At 53.1% G+C, this 27,227-nt stretch overlaps 6 protein-coding genes across 6 annotated transcripts; 4 read left to right on the plus strand and 2 right to left on the minus strand.

Annotated features, from left to right (window-relative positions):
- Nucleotides 1-869: 869 nt before the first annotated feature.
- Nucleotides 870-2,235, plus strand: PG997_007779 (uncharacterized protein; the record flags this gene model as incomplete). The annotated part of the gene is made up of 2 exons (XM_066812094.1): nucleotides 870-1,062; nucleotides 1,124-2,235. 2 exons carry the CDS (start codon nucleotides 870-872, stop codon nucleotides 2,233-2,235), a joined length of 1,305 nt encoding a protein of 434 aa, XP_066667436.1.
- Nucleotides 2,236-2,624: 389 nt separating this feature from the next.
- Nucleotides 2,625-3,217, minus strand: PG997_007780 (uncharacterized protein; the record flags this gene model as incomplete). The annotated part of the gene is made up of 2 exons (XM_066812095.1): nucleotides 2,625-3,155; nucleotides 3,212-3,217. The coding sequence occupies 2 exons, from the start codon at nucleotides 3,215-3,217 to the stop codon at nucleotides 2,625-2,627; spliced, it is 537 nt and encodes a 178-aa protein (XP_066667437.1).
- A 672-nt stretch (nucleotides 3,218-3,889) lies between these two features.
- PG997_007781 (HIRAN domain-containing protein) lies at nucleotides 3,890-6,905 on the plus strand (the record flags this gene model as incomplete). Its single annotated transcript, XM_066812096.1, has 5 exons — nucleotides 3,890-4,729; nucleotides 4,783-5,042; nucleotides 5,099-5,109; nucleotides 5,271-6,614; nucleotides 6,679-6,905. 5 exons carry the CDS (start codon nucleotides 3,890-3,892, stop codon nucleotides 6,903-6,905), a joined length of 2,682 nt encoding a protein of 893 aa, XP_066667438.1.
- Nucleotides 6,906-7,289: 384 nt separating this feature from the next.
- Nucleotides 7,290-8,584, minus strand: PG997_007782 (uncharacterized protein; the record flags this gene model as incomplete). The annotated part of the gene is made up of 3 exons (XM_066812097.1): nucleotides 7,290-7,366; nucleotides 7,573-7,672; nucleotides 7,748-8,584. The coding sequence occupies 3 exons, from the start codon at nucleotides 8,582-8,584 to the stop codon at nucleotides 7,290-7,292; spliced, it is 1,014 nt and encodes a 337-aa protein (XP_066667439.1).
- A 2,002-nt stretch (nucleotides 8,585-10,586) lies between these two features.
- On the plus strand, nucleotides 10,587-12,681 carry PG997_007783 (mutator-like element; the record flags this gene model as incomplete). The annotated part of the gene is made up of 5 exons (XM_066812098.1): nucleotides 10,587-10,922; nucleotides 10,976-11,292; nucleotides 11,336-11,636; nucleotides 11,672-12,215; nucleotides 12,266-12,681. The coding sequence occupies 5 exons, from the start codon at nucleotides 10,587-10,589 to the stop codon at nucleotides 12,679-12,681; spliced, it is 1,914 nt and encodes a 637-aa protein (XP_066667440.1).
- A 1,328-nt stretch (nucleotides 12,682-14,009) lies between these two features.
- PG997_007784 (dynein heavy chain- cytoplasmic) lies at nucleotides 14,010-27,131 on the plus strand (the record flags this gene model as incomplete). Its single annotated transcript, XM_066812099.1, is given in 4 exon segments — nucleotides 14,010-15,534; nucleotides 15,564-23,416; nucleotides 23,428-26,616; nucleotides 26,679-27,131. The coding sequence occupies 4 exon segments, from the start codon at nucleotides 14,010-14,012 to the stop codon at nucleotides 27,129-27,131; spliced, it is 13,020 nt and encodes a 4,339-aa protein (XP_066667441.1).
- Between the last annotated feature and the right edge of the window lie 96 nt (nucleotides 27,132-27,227).

Below are 27,227 nucleotides of genomic sequence, written 5' to 3' on the forward strand. Positions count from 1 at the left end.
GGTTTCGAAACAACAAGTTCCGGATAGTGAATTCGCCAAGTTGGCTGTGATTTGATGCTTTATTTAGGATCCTGCAACCGGTCACTGTTACACGCGCCGTGCTAGGATTCTCAAGAGACAGCCAGCCGTGTGCCGTCGGGCCAAGCCTGGCCCAAGAGAAAAAGCAACGGCGTCGGTAAGGTTGGGTGCCAATTAGGGGCTGCGGCTAAGGCGTGGTGAAACCTCGACGATATTGGAAGGCGCCTGTTTGTTCCTTGGACGTCAGGGGGCTTCTGGTGGCTTACTACCCCACGTCCACACAGTTGACATTCGGCAGCATGCCTGCTCCGCATCTCCAAGGCAATCAGGTTATGTGCTGCTTTTCCATCCCTCTAGGGCGTCGTGTAATCCTGCACTACATACTCATTTTTGTATTGCATTGATTGAGTAAGAGGGATAACAAAATGACGACTCCTTCTGCAGCAAGGGGAGGTCAGGTCCTGTCATGGTCGGCCCCCTAAAGCCTGGCAGTATTTGCCCCTCGCTGATGGGGGGTGCAGTTGTGATATATAAGATCCCACAGCATCTGTCCGCTTCCCACAATGCTGGATCTTGAGCCTCACTACCATCGTGCTACTCACTGCACTCCGACCTGAGTTGATCTCTTCTCTTCCAGTCCTTCAATCCTTTGGGCCAGTCATTCCTTCTCGAAATTCGTCAGAAACGTTACTGCAACGCACATTCCTTTGGTTGATACATTGTTGCCCAGTCTAGCTTTCTGTGTTTGATATACCACCATCGTTTTCACTTCGCCCTCCGATATCTGAGTAGACTCTCGGAATTTACCAAGCCTCCACATCTTGACACAAGAGGTTCTATAACTCTTCAAAATGCGATTCTCACCCTCTCTTCTCTTCGGGTTCCTTGGCACCCTTGCAGCCACCGCCCACGGCCACACCATCTTCACTACACTGTATGTAGATGGCCAGTCTCAGGGGGATGGAACATGCGTCCGGATGAGTATGAACGGAGCACATTCCACGGACCCCATTGCTGGCCTAGGCAACGACAATATGGCTTGCGGTACGTTCAACATCAATACGATTACCAATCTTCGAGCCTGGTGACTAATACTACTTGGTAGGTGTTGATGGAGGAAAGGCCGTCGCTTATACCTGCCCAGCCGGCGCTGGTAGCACTCTCACCTTTGAATGGCGAGAGTTTGCGAACCTGGAACAGCCTGGCTCGATCGACATCTCTCACAAAGGACCCTGTGCAGTATATATCAAGCAGGTCGGCGACATGGCGACCTCAACTGCCGCTGGCTCTGGCTGGGTCAAGATTTGGGACGAAGGCTTCGACAGTGCCACAGGGAAATGGTGCACCGAGAAGCTGATTGATAACGATGGGTTGCTCTCCGTCCAGATTCCCACCAACGTCCCCACTGGCGACTATCTCGTCCGACCAGAACTGCTTGCCCTCCACGAAGCAGACAAGGGAGATCCGCAGTTCTATGTGGGCTGTGCGCAGGTTGCGATCAAGGGCAGCAGCTCGGGCAAGTTGAATGTCCCGGCCGACTACAGCGTATCGATCCCAGGTCACGTCGAGGCTGGCGAATCCAGTGTCTCTTTCAACATATACCAACCCAAGTTCCCCTACCCTGTTCCCGGACCCAAAGTCTGGAACACACAATCGGCGGATGCGCCGGTTGTCAGGGTACCCTCAGACGACCACTCTTGGATCACGGGTGCGCAAACTGTGCCGGCCACCTGCCTCCTGAAGAGCGCCAACTGGTGCGGCGTCGAGGTGCCTGACTACAAGACCGAAGACGGCTGCTGGAAAGCCTCGGAGGCTTGCTACAAGCAAGCTGATACATGCTACAAGACGGCGCCGCCGTCGGGTAGCAGAAACTGCAAGGTCTGGGAAACCAAGTGCCAGGGCATCGAGGAGGCCTGCTCCAGTGGCAACTTCCAGGGCCCGCCCAACAAGGGCAAGAAGCTGGAGAGCGCGGAGCCCGAGCCGAAGACGAAGATCCCCACCGCGGGCAACGTATCAAGTGGCGCAAGCAGCGCCCAGAAGAAGGCCGTCGTTGCGGGCGCGGGCGCCGGTGATGCTATAAGCACAAAGACTTCGAGTGCTGGCGCCGCGTCGGCGGAGTCCGCCATTGATGTGCCAGTACAGGGGAAACGTGGCTGTAAGTCGCAGAAGGTACGCAGGGCTCACGCAGACCTGCACGCACGCCGATGGAATGCTTGATCTCTTGATATAACATTCAAGGCCGCGCGGTATCAGGGAGGAATGGCTGTACGACGATGAAGCGCTTGAGAGAGCCAGCCGCTGGTCGGGAAGGACTAGAGAGGGTTCTATGCTTTTTATTCTGTATCTAGGAGTTATTCTTCACTTCTGTCGGTGATCGTTACAGATAGCATTTCAGTGGAATTGTGAATGAGATACACATGCTGTCACTGCTTAGCAGGAAATTACGAAAGAAACCCTGCATGTATATTACTCTGCGGCTGAGGCCTGCTTAACAAGTTTCAGAGTACCCTCCGGTAAAATTTGGTATCACACTCCAGCATCGCCGTCTTGATAGTCTCGTAGTATTCCGCGTAACCCCTCGCTCTCCACGAACTCGGCGTGTTTCGCTAGGTCATCCCACCCCCTATTAGCACGAACTCGTCCTTGTCGTCGCTCCCCTCCTGCTTCTCAATCCTCCAGCCGCCTCTGTGTACAAAGGGGCTCACGAACGCCTGTAGGATGTGACCAACCTCGGCCCAGGTCCGTTCGAAGCCGGCGTTCTTGTCAGCCGCCACTTTAAATCGTGACACGCTGACGTACTCGGAGCTCAGGACCGCCTTCTCCCCCTCGGCTTTCGCGTCGGGGCCCGTAAAGGCCTCCACGCCGTCCACGTGGAAGAGCGACACGCGCGGCATGTCCAGGTAGGGCGCGAGCATCTGGAGCACGTCCCGATTCGCCTGGCTCTGGATCCACTCGCCGTGCCGCGCCGTGCTGTCCCAGTGGGCCGTCAGGAGGAGCGACGGGGAGCCATCAACCCGGACGAACAGGCCGACGCCGTGGGGCGGCTTCTTCGAGTCACGGGGAAGGTTCTCGGCGCACCAATCCTCTTGAACTCTCAATACCTCGCGCGCCGTCTCTAGGAGAGCGGGAGTCGGATCCTGGGGTACTCCCCTGAGTTTGAAGATAATAAGGGAAGATGTGCTAGTTCGGTTACGGGCATCGTTGTTTCAGTTCTGGAGTGTAAATGCGTGTTGAATTAGACAACAGGGAATGAGTTATGTAAGCCGTGTCGCAGGATCTTGTTTGTATAGACTATATGTAGACCTCGCCGGAGGAGATGTAAATATGTACTCTTGCAACCTGCTGTGACCTGTCTTATATCTCGCCGATGTTGGGTAACGCGTTGCACGCTTGCTGCCTACATGTACCACTGCATGGGTATTACTTGGACAGCCACATGCATGAGACTGAGACTGAGTCAAGAACTTGGAAGCCTGAAGTAGGTAGAGGGGTACTTGCTACATTTACGCCCACTGTCCTAAGATGGTAGGCGGTCTGAAATGCCGGTTGCACAGTACCTACGTACATCCGCGCCTGTCACCTGATCGCGCGTCTTGTTTACCCAGTACCCAGGCAGGTACGCGTTAGTGTCTCAGTCTCAAATCATCAATCGAGGGTAACTCCCAACCTTCATAGCCGTGCATGCAGGGTACATGTATGTATGCACTCTCACTTTGGCCTTCCCCATTGGTTCTGTGCATATTGGAGTCTACTAGGCCACTCTTGAAGACCTTGGCGCCCACAATCCCCAGAGGTTCTGCGCCGCAATTGGTACGCTTCACACGCGGCTAAATAGGGCCCACTACGCGTAGCGCGCCGCCTGTAAGACAGCATGGTTCGAAGCAAGCGCAGCCGGCCTCACGATGCCGGGTCGTCCCAGCCACCGCAGGCCAAGAATCCCCGTCTGGGCGCAAGCCAGAATAACGGCCCGAGAAGCTCGCTTCCTGCCGGTGGATCATCCCAGCCGCCACCTGCGACACTGTCGGTCTACGGAGAAGAAGAAGACCCCATTGACCTGACCCAAGACGACCCCCAGTCGTCGCTGGAACTCTATGGCTCCTTGGAGAACAAGATTGTCGGCGTCAGATACTACAATGGAGTTGCCACTCCGCATGAGCTGGTCGTGCTCCGGCGCGAAGCTCACAACCAGTATGACAGCAACGCCATCCGAGTCGACAACGTGATGGGAAACCAAATAGGCCACCTCCCTAGAACGGTGGTCGCGAAACTCGCCCCTTATGTCGATAGGGGAGATCTTGTTCTGGAAGCAGTCCTCATCGGAGAGAAAGGTTATTTCGACTGTCCTGTCAGAATTTACTTTTATGGTACCAGCGACCCCGTAGGCCGCACCAAGCTCGAGGAGAGCCTGAAGGCCGACAAACTTTTGAAGGCTACCCAGTTAAAGGCCACCAGGAAGGAGGCAGAGGCTGTTCGGAAGTCGACTGGCTTGAAGAGCGGTACCTCCAGTGCTGGCCTTGGTCAAGAAGCCATTCAACGGGAGGAGCAGGGTGCAACACTCCAGGGTCTCGTCTCTACCAGTGAAACCTTCGAAGTGCAAAGAACGGATCAACTCAGGAACGTACTGGCAACGGGCGAAGAAGCGTTGGAGAATATGCCAATGGCAGAGCAGCCAGAACCCTTGAAATCGACTCTCCTGCCTTATCAACTTCAAGTATGGAAACTCATATTCTTCATTGTGCTGAGACATGCTAAACCGTGCTGCAGGGTCTTGCCTGGATGATCGCGAAGGAGAACCCACAGGTTCCTGCTGTGAAGTCCACAGATGTTGTACAGCTCTGGAAGCGCTGCTCGAACAACAACTCCTTCCAGAATTTGGCTACGTCTTTCGTGACAAATTCCCCACCGCAGCTTCTCAAGGGGGGAATACTGGCCGACGCTATGGGTCTTGGGAAAACCTTGCAAATCATCAGCTTGATCTTGTCCCAAGGGCTTCAGGACGGACCGACTCTAATAGTTGCACCCGTGTAAGTGTTCTCTCCAAGATTACATCCCCTTCTCGTTGCTGACCTACTTTGCCAAGGACGGTTCTCGGTAGGTCACTCTTCAGACCCTGCCCCCTTTCGGCCTATTTCAGCGGTGATTAGTACACAAGTACTTCGCGCATGCATGATTGGCCATTTTTGGCTGTTTCATAACTATGTACCCTTGGGCCCCTTTAAGTAGACAATGCTAATCGCTTGTGTCACGTATAGGCAATTGGGAGCAACAGGTTAAGTTCCACGTTAAAGAAACACACCAGCCCCGTGTCTTGCTATACCACTCATCTAAACAGGTATCGAGTGCGGATCTGAAGAATTCGGATATTGTCATTACAACATATGGCAAGCTGCTCTCGGAGAGCAAAGTGCAAAATGGCGCAGCTCGTTTATACTCGGTCAACTGGCGTCGAGTCGTGCTGGATGAAGGCCACAATATTCGAAACCCGTCATCACAGACAGCTCATGCGGCACACAGGCTGCAGGCGACATCCCGATGGTTGTTGACAGGCACTCCAATTATCAACGGTGTCAAAGACTTCCTGTCCCTACTCCAGTTTCTCAAGCTCAAGGGAGGACTCGAGGATGAGGCGTTATTCGGCCAGGTGATTTCACGACCAATTCGGCAGCTGCATGACAGCCACCCTGACAGAAGCAAAGCTGTCAAGATCCTCGCTCACCTGATGAAAGATATATGTCTTCGGAGAAGGAAGGATATGAAGTTTGTCGATCTCAAACTGCCCCCGAAAGCGGAATACGTCCACCGCATTACGTTCAGCAAGACTGAACAACCAAAATACGACGCCGTGCTTGCTGAGGCGCGTGGCGAGTTGGAAAAGTACCAAGCGAGCGCTACTAAAAACCAACAGGGCCGGTATTCCAGCATTCTCGAACGACTGCTTCGACTACGACAAATTTGCAACCATTGGATGCTCTGCAAGGAACGTGTGCAGAATCTATTGGCTTTCTTTGAAGACCAGAAAGTCGTTGCACTGGACCCAAAGAATGTTGCCATTCTTCAGCAGGCACTTCAATTCATAATCGAGAGTCAGGAAGAGTGTGCCATTTGTTACGAGGAAATTGGCTTGCATGAGCCAGTCATTACAGCGTGCAAGCACGTTTTCGGCAGAGCATGCATCACCAAAGCAATCCAGATGCAAGGAAAGTGTCCTATGTGCCGGGCTGAGCTCAAGGAGGACTCTCTCGTTGAGCCAGCGCCTGAGCATGGAGAAGAGGCCGGTGTCGATCCCGAAGAGGCATCAAAGAGCTCGAAAACCGAGGCTCTGGTGAATATCTTGCAAGCCACTCTGAAGAAGGAGGGGTCTAAGGTGGTGGTATTTTCGCAATGGACGTCGTATCTAAATATCGTCCAACAACGTCTGAAGGACTCGAACATCCCGTACACCCGAATCGATGGCAGCATGCCCAAGAAAGCACGAGATGCATCCATCGAGTCTTTGAACAGCGACCCGAACACTCGCATCTTACTGGCGAGCTTGCAGGTTTGCAGCGTCGGCTTGAACCTAGTCGCTGCCGACACGGTGATTTTGGCGGATAGCTGTAAGCATTATATCCCCCCTGTGGATGTCGCCGGAAATTTGGTCACTAATATTGCCTACTATAGGGTGGGCTCCGGCTATCGAGGACCAAGCCGTGGATCGAGTCCACCGTCTAGGCCAAACTCGCGAGACGACCGTTTGGCGTCTAGTCGTCGAGGGAACCATCGAAGAGCGCGTTCTGAACATCCAGACTGAGAAGCGGCGTCTTGTCAGCGAAGCGTTCCAGGAGAAGTCAAAGAAAGGCAAAGCAAAGGAGACTCGTATGGCGGACATTTCCAAACTGCTTTCTTGAAACATCGATCGATGGGAGGCGTGTACGATAAGAAACCAGACAGAAAACAGGAGTGGCAAATCCCTTCATGGATGGGAATTAGGCCGCAGAGCTTGGCTTGTTTCGGGGTTCAAAGGTCTGTTGAAATGCAAACAGAGATTGAAGGTGGATGGCACGCTTTGCTCGAGGTTGTATATCTAGCTGTGCTAGCTTGTACATTGGCTATCCAGATTTGATACGGCAGAGCCTCGGTATCAATATCACAAAATAAGCCCAGGATCAATGCTTTCACAAGTGGTAATTGCATGTCGCTTCTATTCTCCCCTTGCTACGTTTCCTATTCCTACACTTGGGCTGTTATTGCTGGAGTTGGCAGGTCTCCAGATGGTTGTTTTGTTGTCACGCTCAAATCTCGCCAGCTGCCAAAGAGGACCAAATCCACAGCACCATAATCTCGTTATCATCCTTGCTTATCGTCGTCTCTGCATTCGTTATTCGTTAGATTCGTCCTCGTCCTGAGATTTCCACTCGGATCTCTCTCAACGTGCTTCTTCGAAGCGATGTATCATGGTCAAAGGCACTCCATTATACTGCCGGGCCAAAGCAAGGGGTCCGGGTGGCGTCTTATCAGCGGATCTTATTACCATTGTCAGCAAACAACTGTATCTCTGGATGCTCAGAAACTTACTCCTGAACCCCGTTCTATAAGCATACGGGTCATCAATGACCCAATGCTCGAACTGGACGGTGCATGGCCTGTTACCATGCTTATGCTCCCAGTCTTTAAGCTATATTGCACGGAGATTACCATGTTAGTCAGATGCAGGATTTCAGGGGGAGGGATCGCTACATTCGAAACATACCTGCTGTAACAGTAGCTCGTAGTAGACAAGCTCACGGGTCCACACATGTCGAATGTCTACCCGATGGATCTTGATGAACACCTTCAGTTCGATGATGGAGTTGCGAGGTGCGAGTGCGCTTAGGATATCAATCACCAGGCTGAGCCATACGTCTCCGCTACCATAGTCGCCCTCACCAAAGGCTACACGCAGCTCGAGGTATCTTACGTTCTGCAAAGTGTCTCTGTGAATGAAGTTGCAGATTGCAAGGGGATTGGGGTGGCCCATCAGCCACGGGGGAATGCGGTCAATGACAAAGACACGACGTCGTAGTATGTAGAGAGCTTCTCGGGTGATCTGCTTGCACAGTAGGTATATAGTAGGAGTGGAGCGCTGTACGCCCGACGTCCGTTTGCCGTTACCTCGAGGTCGCTGCTGGGAGTAGTATGCGTGGTAGAGCTCTTTGACTGGAGGGTAGAAGACGCAATACTGGTAGATCATATTGCGAATCTCAAGGGGGAGCTTCATGAAGCTGTTGTTGTTGTTGTTCCTCTTCTTCTCCTGGCATGCCGGGGATGCAGACGGGGCCGTGTCCTGTAAGAAGGCCGGCAGGATCGTAGCGGCGGATCCGAGAGCGTCCTCGGCTGCCATGTTGCGGGGCCGGAGGTGGGGTGGGACTTGCGGCTCTGACAGGGCCATATGCTCGGCGAGCTTTCTTTCCAGCGTATCTGGATCCGGATCCTTGGTCCACTCCAGAACTGCACGCTGGCCGCGGTCTGATATGGTACGCCAGTGCTGGTATTCGATCCGAGTTTCGGCCCGCAGACCTCGCAGGTGGGGGAAGACGACACGAACCATGGCAACGGGTTTTGTTGGCCTGGCCGCAAGGGCTCAAGAAAATACAGTGACACTAAGCAAGTTTCCGTTATGTGATGTCCGCAGCTCCTTCGTTCACCTCCTTCAGCCTGCACGGAAGCTCTACGTTGACCATTCGCCAACAAGCAAATGGGAGGAGTATCAATCCCAAGCAGCTCGGTTGGCTCCGGCCAATGCTGGGATGCCAAACAATCAAGCAAGAGCCCACCAGTGATTTGGCCAAGCTGTCGTAACCTCGTGTGCAGAAATTGAAGTGACTAGACCTGTATGATTTCAAGGGTGTACTAGATGACAATGATGGACGGTTGGTGAGTCAGAGAGTGAGGCGTGGGTTATTCGTGGTAGGTACCTGGCCGAGGCAAAATTTCACGGCCACATCACACCTGTATTTCGAATGGCTGTGAAGCCAGCGAGGCCTGACCTGCGGCCGAAGTGTTGTAATCCCGCGTATGCAGGCCGTCTTGAGGTGCAGGCAGATTGTGGACACAAATGTCCGGTGTATACCAGCGGCTTGGTTGGTGTGCTGCGTGATGATGTATCCGGTTACGGCCTGATCATGACAACTGCCATTATCCAATGCGAAAGGGACCAAGCCGGGAAGTATTAATCACACCAAGCAAAATGACCCAGCCAGATGCTGAAGAGTCAGTGTCGCGCCTTCCACACTCACCATCAGACGAACCCGATTCAGTTTGATTAACGATCAAGGCTGCGGTGACCTGTCATAAAGCATGCGGCAGCGGGAGAAGAGGAGGAGGAGGAACAGGAAGAAGAATATCAGACCAATTCCGGTTTTGGTTACATAAGTGTAACTTCACCTACATCAATAGCCATGCACTTATCTGACTTCATGGCTACTTGCTTCATGTTCACATTAGGTACATACGGGTTAGGTATCTACACTCATAGCTCATATCCTCTCACGGGTCGTGGCAGATGGGCATACCTACATAGCTGCATACCTCATGTATGTACATTGGACATTGATGACGAAGATTGGCAGGCTGGCGCGGATAGTGAGCCATCATGAATCCTTTCCCCCCTTCCACCTGCAGTCGGCTTGTCAATCCTTCCCGATGGCTCTTGATTGGTCCCGTTAACGCCTCATGGGGGCAGCCCTCCCCGGTCGATTTTGGCTGCAAGCAATCCGGGGAGGGAATCCGAGGTGACAGCAAAGACAAGGTGGCTGCAGCAGCACATCCCCGAAGCTAAAGTGGCAGGTGCCAGGCTCTAGAGAAGTCGCTCCCATGTTTCATGTATACTCTGTGTTGATATTCGCCCTCTGTCTTGGGTTATAGAAAAAAGGCGTTTGGTTGATTGTAGGTAGGATGTATGTATGTAAGGAAGTAGGTGTGTAGGATTTACCCATCGCACCATCTAGCACTGGATCCTTCAAGCCCAAGCGGGATCGAGATACCACTATATCGAGGAGGAACCACCTAATCGATCAATCAACTTACCCCAAAGGGGTAGCATTGTCAACCTCCTGGGCAGGCAGGGTGTGCGTAAAGGCCTGAGAGCTCCGTAGCGCAGCCAGCATCTAGCCCAGTCGGGCCTAGCTCTGGCTGAAACCGGGGCCAGCCAGGCAGGTACCTGGTGCCAGCGCGGGCGCAGCATGGCACGGCCAAGTACCCGACCATGCTGGCCCCTGCTCACTTTTCACTTTCTCTTCGGGCCCGATCCCACGCACACCTGCCAGACTGCCACCTCCCCAGCAGAGCCAGTTTCCACCATCAGGCACCCCCCTTCCTTCCCCTCCCCCCGTCCTTCCCTCACCCTCCTCTCAGTATTCTGGTCAGTACAGACACACCCGGGCCCCAGTGTTGAAGATCGTGGATTTTATAGTCACGCCTCCCTACCTTACCTTTCCTTTCGTCGGTGCAGCCAGGGTTGTTTATCCCAGCTTTGGCGCCTGTGTATCTCGCCTTGTTCCTCGTCATATGAGGCCCTTTCCCCTTCTCTTCTCTTTTGCGTTGAAGTAGGCATGTCTACCGCAAATGACCACAATCCACATTCCCATCCCGGCCTTGCCTTCCCCCAGGTCAATGGGTTGAGACGGACATACACCTCATCCTCCCATTCCGCCACGCCGCCCAAGCCCTCGCCGACACCGCAACAACACCAGTCGCCCTACCAACCTCAGCAGTATACGCCTCAGCAACCGCCTCAGGCCCATTACCCCCACAACCTCTTCACGAGCTCCACGCCGTCTCCCGTCCCGGGGGTCAACGGCGTCCAAAACGTCCCCAATGGCGCCTCGAGGCATACCCCACCCAGGCACACGGCGCGTCTGCCGTGGCCGCCGGCCGCCAACGCGCTGGTCCGCAGCGGCAGTTGCAGCAGCAGCCGGGACAGATGGCCTATCTTCAACAGGCCATGAACCAGCCCATGCCACAGCAGGTTCAACAGCATGTCCAGCAACCGGTCCCTCAGCCAGTACAGCCTGTCCAGCCGCTGCAGCAGCAACCTCACCAGGCACATCAGAATCACCAAACACACCAGGCTCATCAGGCTCACCAGGCTCACCAAACGCATCAAACGCACCAGGCACACCAGAACCACCAGAACCACCAGACCCATCAAACGCACCAGGGCCATCCGGTAGCACAGCAGGTTCAGCCGCTCCCGCAGCAGCAGCCGGTTCAACAACAACCACAGCCGGTTCACCAGCCGAACGACGCCAACTTGATGTCCCATACGCCCCCTCACCAACACAACCACTCCCTGCCACAGGTTCATCCACAGTCCCATAGCCAAGGCCTGTCTGCGTCGCATCCGCAGAATCACCAGCAGAGCCACCCGCAGAGCCATCCACAGGGTCATCAACAGAGTCACCCGCAGAGCCACCCGCAAAATCACCAACAGAGTCACCCGGCACGTCCTCCGTCCCACTCCCAGCCGCCGCATCCGCCAAGTCACCAACTTGCGCCTCAGCAACCGCCTCCACAGACACATCAAAATCACCAGCCGATTCCACCACAAGCACACCAACCACCTCCGACACTACAGCCGCAGTCGACACCGCAACCACCAAGTCAGTCTGTGGCTCCTCCACCACCTCCGCCCGAGCCTACTGTGCAGCAGCAGGAGTCGCACAATGATGACGACATGGATATGGACAGTCAAGATGAGTCGGGCGAGGGGGACAGCCATTTGTCCCCAAAACTCATCGAAGGTACACCGTTTGTTCCTCGCACGCCCATGGGCGGCATGATGTCGGCGCCGCCAGAGGGCGGGAGTTACGCTAGTCTTGAGGCGGTCCACCGGCATGTGCTGGAATATTGCACATCGGTGGGATATGCTGTGGTTATAGGGAGGTCGAAGAAGACTGTACCGGGCTTGAAGAAGGTCTTGTTTGTGTGTGACCGTGCTGGAAAGCCCCCAAGTCGCGTCAGTCCCGAGCAGAGGAAGCGTAAGACCTCTTCACGCAAGTGCAACTGCCAATTTGGATTCTTCGCGATCGAACAACGCACGCAGTGGACCATCCGTTATCGTCCAGATGAAGTACATCTGCAGCATAACCATGGCCCTAGTGAGAGCCCACTACTTCACCCTGCTGCGAGAAAGCTGGACAGCAAGATGGTTGCGGCTGTCAAGCAGCTGAAAGAATCTGGTAAGTACCCGAAACGTGACATTTCCGTACAACGTTGCTAACTTTGCCAGGCATTGGCGTTAGTCAGACGCTGGAAATTCTACAACAGCAAAACCCTCACGTTCCCTTGCTGCCGCGAGATATTTACAATGCGCGGGCAGCAATCAATCGCAACCCCCAAAAGGTTGAGGCAGGAATAGCTGAGGAGCGGCCGGCTATATACAGCAAACCGGCGCCAACCCCGGAAGAGCGAATCCGCTCTGATCTGAGACGTGAGCTCGCGAATACGAAGGAGGAGTTGAAAAAGCTCCGAGAGGAGAGCAAGAAGACAATCGAGAAATTACAAGAGGACCTCCGAACCAAGGACAAGACGATTGAAAAGTTTGAGATGTTCATTGACATATGCAACCAAAGGGTCATGCTTCAGAGAGAAAAGCTGGCTGACAACGGTGGTAACAACACAGCCAATGGGGGAGCCAATAGCTAAGGCTCACCGGCCTTTAGATTTCAACGAGATACAGAAACGAGATACTATGATTTTGGGTTGGCATGGCATGAACCAGGACGGCGTAATGGGAATCTTTCGACATTCGAAATGGGAATATGGGGCAGGGGGTGTCATTTAGTGGCTATTCAAGCAGGCGGCCACGGCACGTTAGCGAGGCGTTCACATTGTATTTTAGCATGAGGTTTACGATGAAAACGGCTATTGATGGCAGCATCTTGAGAAACAAAACTTGACTGGCCCCGTGTGCATCGCATCTCTGCGACGTGCTGCAACAAGCAAGACGCAATTCTTGTTGAGTCGCACTTTACCTAACCTACATACCTACATGTAGGTAGGTATGCAGTTTGACCTAACCTCTGTCAAGTTGGCTGCTGTCAACCACTGAAGCTTCCGTAGAAGTTTGTGCGAGCATGACCCGGAAGTCTAAAGCCAGCCGATGTTTACTGACATCGAAGATAAATGTGCTTGAGCAGCAGCATGCAACATTTGCAGCACAAGTATTTACAGACTTGGTGAGGAAACGAATCATTGATGTTACCTTACCTAGGCAGACGGTGGTGTGTTGATTAAGAGGTAGGAGGCAGGTACTTACACAAGTACTTGCCTACTTCGATATCGATAAATATTCTGATTCAATATAGCACAAAGATCACCCCTCCATCTCCATCTGCCGGCCAAAAGGTACAGACAGCTAACTTCTAAGGGGCCATGCACCAGCAGGCAGGCTGCACTTGTAGCATTGAGGAGGGGCCCCACTTAGAGCTCTGATGTGGGCGTCGAACCAATCACTCGAGCTCTCAGGGTCTGCTGTCAACGGGGTACGTCTCATTGACAGGGTTCTCCCATCACTCAACGATCCATGCCCATTCGCTACCTTGTCCCGAGAACCATTTGGCGTTTGTACGCGACGAGAGATTATGGATGCCTTCCAGCACTGACTGCACTGTAACATTTGGAGCAAAGCCCATCCTCTCTTTTCCCATCCACAACAGACCAACCAGTACAGAATCCCAAGGTCGAAAGCGACAACACTCTTCCACCGAGAGCACCCGACCTCACTTTCTTAGCACCCCACGCTCCTTAGTTGCCTCCGGTTTTGCGCGTCTACTCCGACTGCCCCTATTGTGGGAATACCAAACTAATTTATCCGAGGAAGCTCTTTGTGTGTGCATCGCATCGTCTCCCGACCTACGTACGGATTTCCGCCCCTCGTTTCCCGATACCTGCCACCGATGCCACCATTGATGACCTTCTAAGGCCGAAATAGCGTTTAATCCAACCCCCTCCTCCCGATCTTCAGCGCCAGCATGGATCCCGTGGCCTCACCTCTGACGCCACAGGATACCGTCGCTAATGGCCTGTCTCCTACGTCGTCCTCCTTCATCGCTATCGACCCGGCGCTGGTTGTAGAATACCTCGCCTCCGTCGTGACCATAGCCCTTGGAGCGGCGCGCGACGACCTCCAGAAAGATGGGAACTTGCTTTGCGAATCCGCCTATGCCGACACCATTCAGCGATGCACCCGGTTCGCGAATGACTCCCAAGTCGTTCTGTACATTCAGAAGGAGATATTGTCGACGTCTGACCTCACTGATGACGTCCGCGCCGATGGGGTAGCCACTACATCGTACAAATATAACATCACTTCCGAAATCACTTCGACGCCCACGATCGTCGCCTATCTCGCCCTTCTCAAGCGTCCTCAAGCGATCGATCCTGCCTTGCCTCTTACTTCTCAGATCCAGATCCAGACTTTGCCTGGCGCTGCTTCTTCTAATGCGGCTGTTGCCGAACAAGGTCCTTCTGCATCTCCCTTTGAGATTCTTCATACTATCCTTCATAATGCGCTGGCGCCCTATTTCGATGCCAGCACCAAGTCTTCGCAGGCCGTTAATGGAGCGAGAAGTCGAGCTGACGTCGACGCGAAGACGGGCATTCCTGTCACGAAGAAACGAATGACAGAGTTGGAACTGAGTCTCCTCCACCTGCAGCAAAATGTTGAGATCCCGGAGCTATCTCTGCCGTTCCACCCTGTTGTCCAGACTGCTTTGGATGAGGCCGTATCGAGGGGAGTCAGACCCTCGACCGAACTGATACCCGCCGCACTCCTCTCGGACAGTTCGTTCATGAACAATCTTCAATCGACTGTGAATGGCTGGATCAAGGCAATCCAGGCCATCACCAAGCTCACAAGAGACCCAGTGACGAGGACAGCAACCCAAGAGATCAACTTTTGGTTATCGATGGAGTCGTCGCTGGAGAGCATTGAGGCGCAATTGCGGAGCGAAGGCGTCCTGCTCACCCTCGAGATTCTGAAGCATGCCAAACGTTTCCAGGCAACTGTCAGTTTCACCGCCGATACTGGTCTGAAAGAGGCCATGGAGACAGTGCAAAAGTACAACCAGCTCATGCGTGATTTCCCACTTGATGAACTGCTGTCTGCGACTTCTCTTTCCAAGGTCGACGAGGCCGTCGCGCAGATTTTCGGCCATATGAACAAGAAAATGAGATTCAGCAACTACCCGATCAAGCGCACACTGGACCTCGTTGAGGCCATCTCGGCCGATCTTAAGGAGGCGACGCATCGCTTGCTACCCGGGTCCGAACTCGTCAACCTCGACTACAAGGACTTCAAGGCACTAATGGTGACTGCCGACGAGATCTTCAAGGGTTGGGAGTCCCAGATTAAGGATTTCACCAACATCGCCCGTGAGACCACAAGACGACGACAGGAAAAATTCATTCCCATCAAAATCAACCCCAAGCACAGTGAGCTGCAGGCTCGACTAAAGTACATTGACACTTTCAGGGATAACCACGAGCAGCTACAACGTACGATTGTGATTGTTCTCGGACCCAAGGCTACTGTGAATGGGTTGAACGGGGAGGGTGCGAACAACACCCCCTTGCGGAGGAGATGGGTGATGTCGATGCCGTTGAGGAAGTTCAGCAAGCGTGGGACGCTCTCAAGAATGTCGACCTGCTCGATGTCTCTGAAGAAGGCACCCAGCGGTGGGTGAAGGCAGAGAACACGTACAACGAGCGGACGACTCGTGTTGAGAATTCCATTATCGCCCGGTTGCGTGACCGTCTGGCAACCGCGAAAAACGCCAATGAGATGTTCCGGGTGTTCTCTCAGTTCAACGCCCTTTTCGTGCGACCCAAGATCCGAGGTGCTATCGCCGAGTACCAGAACCAGCTCATTGAAAACGTGAAACAGGCAATCTCAGCTTTGCATGAGCGCTTCAAGCAACAATACGGACACTCCGAGGCGCACGCGATGGCACAATTACACGACTTACCTCCTGTATCTGGCGCCATCATCTGGGCACGTCAAATCGAGCGTCAGCTCGACGGGTACATGAAGAAAGTCGAGGATATTCTGGGCTCTGACTGGACGCTACACGCTGAAGGACAGAAGCTCCAGACAGAGAGTGATTTGTTCAAGAAGAAGCTGAACACGCAAGCTATTTACAAGGCCTGGGTTGACGATGTCCAGAGAAAGCAGATTACCATCTCTGGCCGCCTGTTCAATATCAATAAGATCCGATCTGCGAACAATGCCCTCGACCTCGCAGTCAACTTTGATGCCCAGATCATCACACTATTCAAAGAGACTCGCAATCTGGGCTGGCAAAACTTCCAAGTGCCTCACTCAGTACACAATACCGCGAAGGATGCGAAGCGTGTTTACCCCTATGCCGTCAGCTTGATGGAAAGTGTACGGACATTTACGCAAACGACGCGCCAGATCTCTGACATGCCAGGGGTGTCTCTGCTATTGAGCGGCTACCAGAATGATGTCCAGAACCTTATCGCCAAAGGAGTGCCCCTGAAGTGGGAAACATTCCTGGATACGTGGGAGGTGCACCAGAAACCAATGCTTGCCAACAACGGCTTGGAACACACCATTGGTCGCAACAGCGCTGGAAGCAAGCATGTCCTATTCGTAAGAGATTTTGCCGCCAGCACGTCTGTGCTCCAGGCCAAGACGATTGCGCTCGCTACAGTCCATACCAACGTGCAGAAAGCTCTCCAAGAACTCGCTACGTGCCCGTATGATGCAAACGAGTTCGATGCGAGACTGCAAATCATCCAAGCTGCTGTGGACCAGCTAAACCTGGAACAATACGTCAATTTGGGCTACTGGGTGGAGAGAATGAACGATCGAATCAAGTTGACTCTTCTGGCTCGCCTGCAAAAGGCCGTCGTGGCCTGGATCGAAGCCTTCGAGGACGACGACTACAATGACCACGAGGCGTCGCGACGTAAGCAACTTGCACCATCGGGCGAACCTATCAAGTCAGACGCCCCGACCATGAAGCAACTGGTGCACGAGATTACCATGCGCAACCAGGTTATCTATCTGGAACCCCCTCTAGAGTATGCGCGAGCCAGTTGGTTTGTGCAACTGCACGAATGGGTGGGCATTGTCTGTAACCTACCGAAGGTCAAGGCCTCCAGATATCAGATGAGTCTCACTCTGAGCACCGCAGCCCCAGAGGAAGCCCGATTTACGGAATTGCCAAGCGAATGCACCGACATCCTCGCCAGGGTCTACACAAGTATCGAAAAGAAGCTGTCCCATATCGGAGGGTACGTAGACAAGTGGCTGCAGTTCCAGTCGCTTTGGGACCTGCAGTCGGAGCAGGTATACGAGCTCCTGGGCGACGAGCTCTCCAAGTGGCTTCAACTGCTCCAAGAAATCCGAAAGACCCGTGCGACCTTTGACACAACTGAGGTCAGTCGGTCATTCGGTCGCATAACCATCGACTATGACCAGGTGCAGACCAAGGTGAATTCGAAATACGATCAGTGGCAGCACGAGATCTTGATCAAGTTCGGAAGTCGCCTCGGAGGCCGAATGAGAGAAGTCCACGCTGAGATTGAGAAAGCGCGGAGAGACCTGGAGATGCAAAGTCTGGAAGCCACTTCAACTGCACAAGCCGTCCAGTTCATCACCATTGTGCAAGCTTGCAAGCGAAACGTCAAAGCATGGGCTCCCGAAGTCGAGACATTCCGCCAAGGGCAGTCTACGCTTACCCGCAACCGCTATCAGTTCCCCAACGATTGGTTAGATGTCCAGCAGGTCGACTCGCAGTGGGAGGCCCTGAACGAGCTTCTCACCCGAAAGGCGAAGATTGTCCAGGACCAGACCGATGCTCTCAAGGCCAAGATCGTTGCCGAGGATAAGGTTGTGACAGAGAAGATTGCCGAGATTGCTATCCAATGGAATGAAGAGAAGCCAGTCTCGGGCACTATTGCACCAGAAGTCGCCTCCGAAACACTCAGCTCTTTCGAAGCTCGCATCAACAAGCTCCAAGGAGAGTTCGAGATGGTGGGCAAGGCTAAGGAAGCTCTTGATCTCCCTGCTAGCGCAGAGTCTTCTCTGTCCATCATCTTGGAGGAAGTGCAAGATTTCAAGTCAGTTTGGGCAGCCCTGTCAACCATTTGGAGGAGCTTGAACGAACTCCGAGAGACTCTCTGGGGTAGCGTCCAGCCGCGAAAGATTCGTGGCTCCATCGATGGCCTCATCAAGATGACGAAGGAAATGCCAAGCAGAATGCGACAATATGCTGCGTTTGAACACATCCAAAACATTCTGCGCCAGCAGTTGAAGGTCAACACTATCCTGACTGATCTCAAATCAGAAGCTATCCGCGATCGCCATTGGGTGAAAATCTGGAAAGAGATCAAGCCCGGACGACGGTACTCGCCAGTATCAATGACTCTTGGTGATGTCTGGGACTTGAATCTGATTGCCACAGAGAATATTGTTCGAGACATCATCGCCCAAGCTCAAGGAGAGATGGCCTTGGAAGAGTTCCTCAAGCAGGTCAAAGACACATGGAACAACTACTCCCTGGAGCTTGTGGCTTATCAGAACAAGTGTCGCCTTATTCGTGGCTGGGATGATTTGTTTGCCAAATGCAGTGAGAATCTCAACTCCCTCCAAGCAATGAAGCATTCGCCTTACTACAAGGAGTTCGAAGAAGAGGCCTCCTCTTGGGAGGATAAACTGAACCGAGTCCACGTCTTGTTTGACGTTTGGATTGACGTTCAACGCCAATGGGTCTATCTCGAAGGAGTCTTCACAGGCAACGCTGATATCAAGCACCTGCTGCCTATTGAATCGTCTCGGTTCCAGAACATCAACAGCGAATTCATGGCTGTCATGAAGAAGGTCTACAAGCAACCCATGGTTATAGATGTTCTCGGAATTGCCGGCGTCCAGAAATCTCTCGAACGTCTCGCCGAACTCCTGAACAAGATCCAAAAGGCCTTGGGTGAATACCTTGAGAAGGAAAGAGTCTCATTCCCTCGGTTCTACTTCGTTGGCGACGAAGATCTGTTGGAGATGATTGGTAATAGCAACGACACAATGCGAATTGCCAAGCATTTCAAGAAGATGTTCGCGGGTCTCAACGGGCTTGTGATGGATGATGAAGCTACTATCTCAGGTTTCACGTCCAAAGAGGATGAAGTTGTTCGCCTCAAGAAGGAGATCTCGCTCGCCAAGGTGCCCAAAATCAATGACTGGCTAGCCCTCCTCGAGAGTGGCATGAAGGCTACACTGGCCGAGCTTCTAGCCGAGGCCATTGAAGCATTTACGCCGATCTTCGAGTCTGATGATATCAGCCAAAGTGCCATGAACTCATTCATTGATGCCTATCCCAGTCAGGTTGTCGTGCTCGCCACGCAAGCTGTTTGGACTACTGCAGTCGATAAATCCCTTGCCGACGGTGGCTCTACTCTGCAAGCTCTGTTTGACCGAGAAGTGCAAGTCCTACGACTCCTGGCAGAAACTGTTCTGGGCGATTTGGAAGTGATCCAAAGAAAGAAGTGCGAGGCCTTGATTACCGAGTGTGTCCATCAGCGTGACACTATCGAGAAGCTTTGCAAGGCCGGCGCAAACTCGACAACGCATTACCTTTGGCTGCTGCAAATGCGTTATGTGTACACTCCGGAAGGTGACTTCATCCAACGTCTTCATATCAAGATGGCCAACGCCAAACTGAGCTACGGCTTCGAGTATTTGGGTGTCCCTGAACGACTTGTCCGCACGCCCCTTACCGATCGATGCTTCCTTACACTCACGCAAGCCCTCTGCCAGAGACTTGGTGGTTCGCCTTATGGTCCCGCTGGTACTGGCAAGACCGAATCCGTCAAAGCTCTGGGTGTTGAACTAGGCCGCTTCACGCTTGTCTTCTGTTGTGACGACACCTTTGACTTCCAAGCAATGGGCAGAATTTTCCTGGGTATTTGCCAAGTAGGTGCCTGGGGCTGTTTCGACGAGTTCAATCGTCTCGAAGAGCGAATTCTGTCGGCCGTCTCGCAGCAGATCCAAAACATCCAGCTTGGCCTCAAACAAGGTGTTGAGGACGACAAGGCACAAATCGAACTGATCGGGCGCCAGCTCTGCGTCAACCAGAACACTGGTATTTTCATTACCATGAATCCTGGCTACGCTGGTCGTTCGAACCTGCCCGATAACCTAAAGAAGTTGTTCCGCAGTGTGGCGATGTCCAAGCCCGACAAAGAACTCATTGCCGAAGTCATGCTCTACTCGCAGGGTTTTAACCAGGCCAAGCAGCTATCGAAGCAGACTGTGCCCTTCTTTGATCAGTGTTCTGCCAAGTTGTCCAAGCAAGCTCATTACGATTTCGGTCTGCGTGCCCTCAAGAGTGTGCTTGTGAGCTCCGGTGGCCTCAAGCGTGCCCGGTTGATCAATAGCAACGGCGAGATCGGGGCCGAGGAGGTTGTTGAGCCCGAGATCTTGGTTCAGAGCATTCGTGAAACCATTGCACCGAAGTTGGTTGCAAACGATGTTGATATTATGATGGAAGTCGAACACGAGTGCTTCCCAGGTGTTCAATACGTCCCTGCGAACTTGGATAAACTGGAAGAGGCTATCCGCCGGCTGGCTGCAGAACGGCATCTGGTCGTCAACGATACTTGGATGACCAAGGTGCTCCAATCGTACCAGATTCTGAACATCCATCACGGTGTCATGTTGGTTGGCAATTCTGGCACAGGAAAGTCTGCCGCCTGGAGACTTCTTCTGGATGCTTTGCAGCAAGTGGAAGGCGTCGAGGGTGTCTCTCATGTCATCGATCCCAAGGTCATGTCCAAGGAGGCGCTATACGGAAACCTCGACTCTACAACTCGAGAATGGACCGATGGTCTGTTCACAAGCATCCTACGAAAGATTGTAGACAACCTCCGTGGCGAAGACACGAAGCGTCACTGGATCGTTTTCGATGGTGATGTTGATCCAGAATGGGTCGAGAACTTGAACAGTGTCCTTGATGACAATAAGTTGCTAACGCTACCCAATGGTGAGCGTCTCAACCTACCTTCGAACGTGCGCATCATGTTCGAAGTCGAGACACTCAAGTATGCAACACTTGCTACTGTCAGTCGATGTGGTATGGTGTGGTTCAGTGAGGATACTGTTTCCCCTGACATGCTGGTCACGCATTACCTTGATGGTCTTCGCAGTGTTCCCTTCGAGGACCTCGATGAGGATACCGCGGCTGCAGGGCAAAGCCCCGCCAAGTCGCTCCAGATCCAGAGCCAGGCGGCTGATTTGTTGCATGCTTTCCTTACCACCGACAAGTTCATCCATGAAGCCCTTAAAGAAGCTGAAGGCTACAAGCACATTATGGACTTCACTGTAGCCCGTGTATTGACCACGCTGTTCTCTCTCCTGAACAAGGCGGTACGCGACCTGATCGAGTACAACGCTCAGCATATCGACTTCCCACTTGATCCTGAGCAAATTGAAGGATACATTTCGAAGAAGCTCCTCCTTGCCCTCGTCTGGGCTCTAACGGGTGACTGCCCCTTGCTTGATCGCAAAGCCTTTGGCGACAGTGTGGCTGGGCTTGCCAGCTTTGGTTCTCCCCCACTTGATGGAAGCAGCTCCCTCATTGATTTTGATGTCTCACTTCCCCGAGCGGAGTGGACACCATGGCAGAATGAGGTGCCTACCATTGAGGTCAACACGCATTCGGTTACCCAGACCGACGTTGTTATTCCCACACTCGACACAGTCCGGCATGAGGATGTGCTGTACTCGTGGCTCGCTGAGCACAAACCCCTGCTGCTTTGCGGTCCGCCAGGTTCTGGTAAAACAATGACACTGTTCAGTGCTCTTCGCAAACTGCCCAACATGGAAGTTGTGGGATTGAACTTCTCAAGTGCGACAACACCCGATCTCCTGATCAAGACCTTCGAACAGTATTGCGAATATAAGAAGACACTGAACGGAGTCATGCTGTCTCCGACCCAAATCGGCAGGTGGTTGGTTGTTTTCTGCGATGAAATCAACTTGCCTGCCCCTGACAGTTATGGTACTCAACGAGCCATATCCTTCTTGCGACAGATGGTTGAGCACAACGGTTTCTGGCGCACTTCGGATAAGTCCTGGGTGACCCTTGACAGAATTCAATTTGTCGGTGCCTGCAACCCGCCTACCGATGCTGGTCGTACGCCGCTTGCTGAAAGATTCCTCCGACATGCGCCACTCATCATGGTCGACTACCCTGGTGAACTATCTCTCATCCAGATTTATGGAACATTCAACACGGCTATCATGAAGATCATCCCGACACTCCGTGGCTATTCTGAAGCACTCACGTCAGCCATGGTGCGATTCTACCTTGAATCGCAGCAACGCTTCACCCCCAAGATTCAACCGCATTACGTCTACAGTCCTCGTGAACTGACAAGATGGGTCCGCGGTGTCTATGAAGCAATCAAGCCACTAGAGACGCTGTCAGTCGAAGGACTGGTTCGTATTTGGGCTCATGAAGCTCTTCGTCTCTTCCAGGATCGTCTGGTTGCCGAGGAGGAACGCCAATGGACAGACGAAGCTGTCAAGCGTATTGCCATGGAGTTCTTCCCCACCATCGATGAACAGAAAGCCCTGGGAGGTCCCATCTTGTTCTCCAACTGGCTGTCAAAGAACTATGTTCCTGTTGATCGTGAGCAACTGCGAGACTTTATCAAGGCCCGTCTCAAGACGTTCTGTGAAGAAGAGGTTGATGTGCCGCTCATCCTGTTTAATGATGTCCTGGATCACGTTTTGCGAATTGACAGAGTCTTCCGACAACCACAAGGTCATTTGATTCTGATTGGTGTCAGTGGTAGTGGAAAGACGACACTTGCCAGATTCGTTGCCTGGATGAACGGCCTAAAGGTCTTCCAGATCAAGGTCCACGGCAAGTACTCAGGCGAGGATTTCGACGACGACCTCCGAGATGTCCTTCGCCGTTGTGGCTGCAAGGGAGAGAAGATCTGCTTCATCATGGACGAAGCAAACGTCCTGGACTCTGGTTTCCTCGAGAGGATGAACACCCTGCTTGCCAATGCCGAAGTGCCCGGTCTCTTCGAGGGCGATGACCTTGCAGCGCTGATGACAGCCTGTAAGGAAGGCGCACAACGTCAAGGCCTCCTCCTTGATTCTCAAGAGGAATTGTACAAGTGGTTTACTGGCCAGATCGTGAAGAACTTGCATGTTGTTTTCACCATGAACCCTCCGGAAGGTGGTCTCGGCTCAAAGGCCGCTACAAGTCCGGCCTTGTTCAACCGTTGCGTGCTCAACTGGATGGGTGATTGGTCTGACCAAGCCCTGTTCCAGGTTGCTAGCGAGCTGACGAACTCGGTTGACCTTGACAAACCAAACTGGGTTGCGCCCGATAGCATTCCCGTTGCATACAGGGGCTTACCCTCCCACCTTCGCATAGAGACGCTGTTATCAATGCTATGGTGTTCATACACCATTCTCTGCATCGCTTCAACGCCAAGTTGCTTCAGCAGCAAGGAAAACTCACCTTCCTCACACCGCGACATTTCCTGGACTTTGTGGCACAATATGTTAAGCTATACAACGAGAAGCGCGAGGACCTCGAGGAACAGCAGCGCCATCTCAACGTCGGTCTTGACAAGCTGAGAGATACTGTAGACAAGGTCCGCGATCTACGTGTCAGCTTAGCAGAGAAAAAGACTCAGCTTGAGTTGAAAGACGCCGAAGCCAATGAAAAGCTGCAACGAATGGTCGCCGATCAGCGTGAGGCCGAGCAGCGGAAGAGCACGTCTCTCGAGATCCAAGCAGCGCTCGAGATTCAAGAGGCTGAAGTAGCCAAGCGGAAGGAGGTCGTCTTGGATGATTTGGCAAAGGCCGAGCCGGCTGTCGAGGAGGCCAAGGCAAGTGTCAGCAACATCAAGAGGCAGCACTTGACAGAAGTCCGTTCCATGGGTTCGCCCCCCAAAGGTGTCAGATCGGCTATGTTCGCCGTGTGCACGTTGCTTGGGCACAAGGTTCCTGATTGGAAGTCTGTCCAGTCCGTCATTCGCCGTGATGATTTTATTGCTAGTATTGTTAACTTCGACAACGAGAAAATGATGACGAAGCAGCTCCGAGTGCTGATGCGAAAAGAGTACCTTGAGGATCAAGAATTCACGTTCGAGAAGGTCAATCGTGCCAGTAAGGCCTGCGGTCCTCTGGTCCAATGGGTGGAGGCACAGGTCAACTTCTCCGAGATCTTGGATCGTGTTGGACCTCTGCGAGAGGAAGTCGAGCAGCTCGAGGACCAGGCTCTACAGACCAAGGCCGAGGCAAAGGCTGTTGAGAACACCATCACCAGCTTGGAGGACAGCATTGCCACTTACAAGACTGAATACGCTGCCCTCATCAGCGAGACACAAGCTATCAAAGCCGAGATGTCCCGTGTTCAGTTCAAGGTCGACCGCAGTGTCCGTCTGTTGGACAGTCTTTCGTCCGAAAGAGTTCGCTGGGAAGATGGAAGCAAATCGTTTGAGACCCAGATCAGTACGCTGGTTGGCGATGTCTTGGTCGCCGCCGCCTTCCTTGCGTACAGCGGTCTTTATGACCAGACTTTCCGAAAGTCGATGATGGATGACTGGGTGCACCAACTTTCTCTGTCTGGTGTAAACTACAAGCAGCACAACCCCGTCACCGAATATCTGTCAACGGCAGATGAGAGGCTAAGTTGGCAAGAGAACAGCCTGCCTGTCGACGATCTTTGCACGGAAAATGCAATTGTCCTGAAGCGCTTCAACAGATACCCATTGATCATCGATCCTTCCGGTAGAGTGATCGAGTTCCTCCAGAAAGAATGCAAGGACCGCCGGCTTACCGTCACGAGCTTCTTGGATGATTCGTTCACCAAGCAGCTCGAAAGCTCGCTTCGTTTCGGAAACCCCATCCTCATCCAGGACGCTGAGCATCTAGACCCTATCCTGAACGCCGTCTTGAACAAGGAGTACCAGAAGACTGGTGGACGAGTCCTTATTCAACTTGGCAAACAGCAGATCGATTTCTCGCCAGCATTCAAGATCTATCTGTCCACGCGAGACCCATCGGCCCAGTTCCCGCCGGACATCTGCAGTCGAACGACGTTCGTCAACTTCACGGTCACCCAGAGCAGTCTGCAGACCCAGTCCCTTAACGAAGTACTGAAGTCGGAGCGGCCTGATGTGGATGAGCGACGCTCCAATCTCATCAAGCTCCAGGGCGAATTCAAGGTCCATTTGCGACAGCTTGAGAAGCGCCTTTTGCAAGCGCTCAATGAGTCGCGCGGGAACATCCTCGATGACGACAACGTTATCGAGACCTTGGAGACTTTGAAGACGGAAGCAGGCGAAATCACCGCCAAGATGAGCAATACTGAAGGTGTCATGGCAGAAGTCGACGAGATCACGCTCGAGTACAACAGCATTGCCCGGTCGTGCAGTGCCATATTCGCCGTCCTAGAGCAACTGCACTATCTCAACCATTTCTACCAGTTCTCACTGCAGTTCTTCCTGGACATCTTCCACTCCGTCCTACATGGTAACAAGAACCTTGCCAGCCAAACCGATCATATCGCCCGTCGCGAAATCATCATCAAGGATCTCTTTGTGACTGCTTTCAAGAGGACCGCGCTGGGATTAGTACAGAAGGACCGTATCACCTTGGCCATGCTATTGACCCAGGCTTCGCCGTATCCAATGGACAAGGGTCTACTCGATCACATCCTCGATGAACGGGTTGAAGGCAAGGATCTCTCCACCGATAAGGACGCCAAGGACGAGGCTTTCGCGCGGGCCTCTCGCTTGAGCCCACTGAAAGAGAGGTTGGAGCAGGTGCCTTCCGAGGAATGGGACAGATTCCTGAACGAGGAGCTGGCTGAGAAGTTTGTGCCCAAGGTGTGGGACGACAACACCGCGCCTCATGATCAATTCCTCCTTTCTCTCCTCCTGGTTAAGCTCTTCCGCCTCGACCGGTTTGTACCCACGGCCGAGCGATTTGTGGCATCGGTATTTGGTGACGACCTATTCGAAATTGTCGAGGATCTGAAGCAGACAGTGGAGGAGGTCTCAACAAGTCACCCGATTTCCCTTGTGTGCAGTCCTGGTTTCGATGCCAGCTACAAAGTTGATAACCTTGTCGAGCGAATGCGCACTCGTTGCACCAATATTGCCATGGGCTCCAACGAAGGTCTTGCCAGCGCCGACAAGGCCATCAACAACGCCGCCCAGGTGGGCAATTGGGTCCTCATCAAGAACGTCCATCTCGCGCCAACGTGGCTCCAGTCTCTTGAGAAGCGAATGGAATCTCTCAACCCGCACTCTGACTTCAGATTATTCTTGTCCATGGAGTCCAGTCCGAAGATTCCTGTCAACTTGCTACGCGCTTCTCGCGTCTTGATGTACGAACAGCCAGCTGGTGTGAGAGCCAACATGAAGGACTCGATGACCTCGCTCTCCATCAGAGCCAGCAAAGCGCCAGTCGAGAGAACGAGAATGTACCTGCTTCTCTCGTTCCTCCATGCCGTCGTTCAAGAACGACTGCGCTATGCGCCCAACCTTGGCTGGAAGAGTTTCTGGGAGTTTAACGATGCCGATGTAAGTTCATTTCCCCTCATACCTTGGATTATCTAGAACCATTGCTAACCTAGCTACTCCAGTACGAATGCTCTGCCTTTGTCGTCGACACATGGGTCGAGTTCGTCGCTCAGAACCGTACGAACATTGCACCGCAGAATATCCCCTGGGATATGATCCGCTACCTGGTGCGTGAGACGTACGGCGGCAAGATTGACGACGAGGGCGACTTCAACGGGCTCACGATGCTGGTCAATGCCGTCCTGCAACCGGCCGCGTTCGACATCGGCCACAAGCTCGTTGAGGGCTCTGAGACGGACGGCGGCGTCGGCCTCGAGGTGCCCAGCGGCACCACTCTGCAGGACTTCATGGGCTGGATCCAGAAGCTGCCCGAGCGCGAGCCTCCGACCTACCTGGGACTGCCGGCCAACGCCGAGAAGCTGTTGTTGGTCGGCCTCGGCAGGAGTCTGATCAAGAACCTGAAGAAGGTGGGAGAACTGCTGGACGAGGGCGAGCAGTTGGTAGCCGATGTTTGAGTGTAATCGAAACGAACGAGTCCAGGCTGCATATCTGTGGTAATAGGGGACTGGCTGTCTGTTATTTATGACCTCAAGTTCTCGTTGTACAATATA

The sequence above is a fragment of the Apiospora hydei genome, assembly GCF_038363865.1.
Source record: "Apiospora hydei strain CBS 114990 chromosome Unknown utg000006l_segment0_segment0, whole genome shotgun sequence".
Taxonomy (NCBI): Eukaryota; Fungi; Ascomycota; class Sordariomycetes; order Amphisphaeriales; family Apiosporaceae; genus Apiospora; species Apiospora hydei.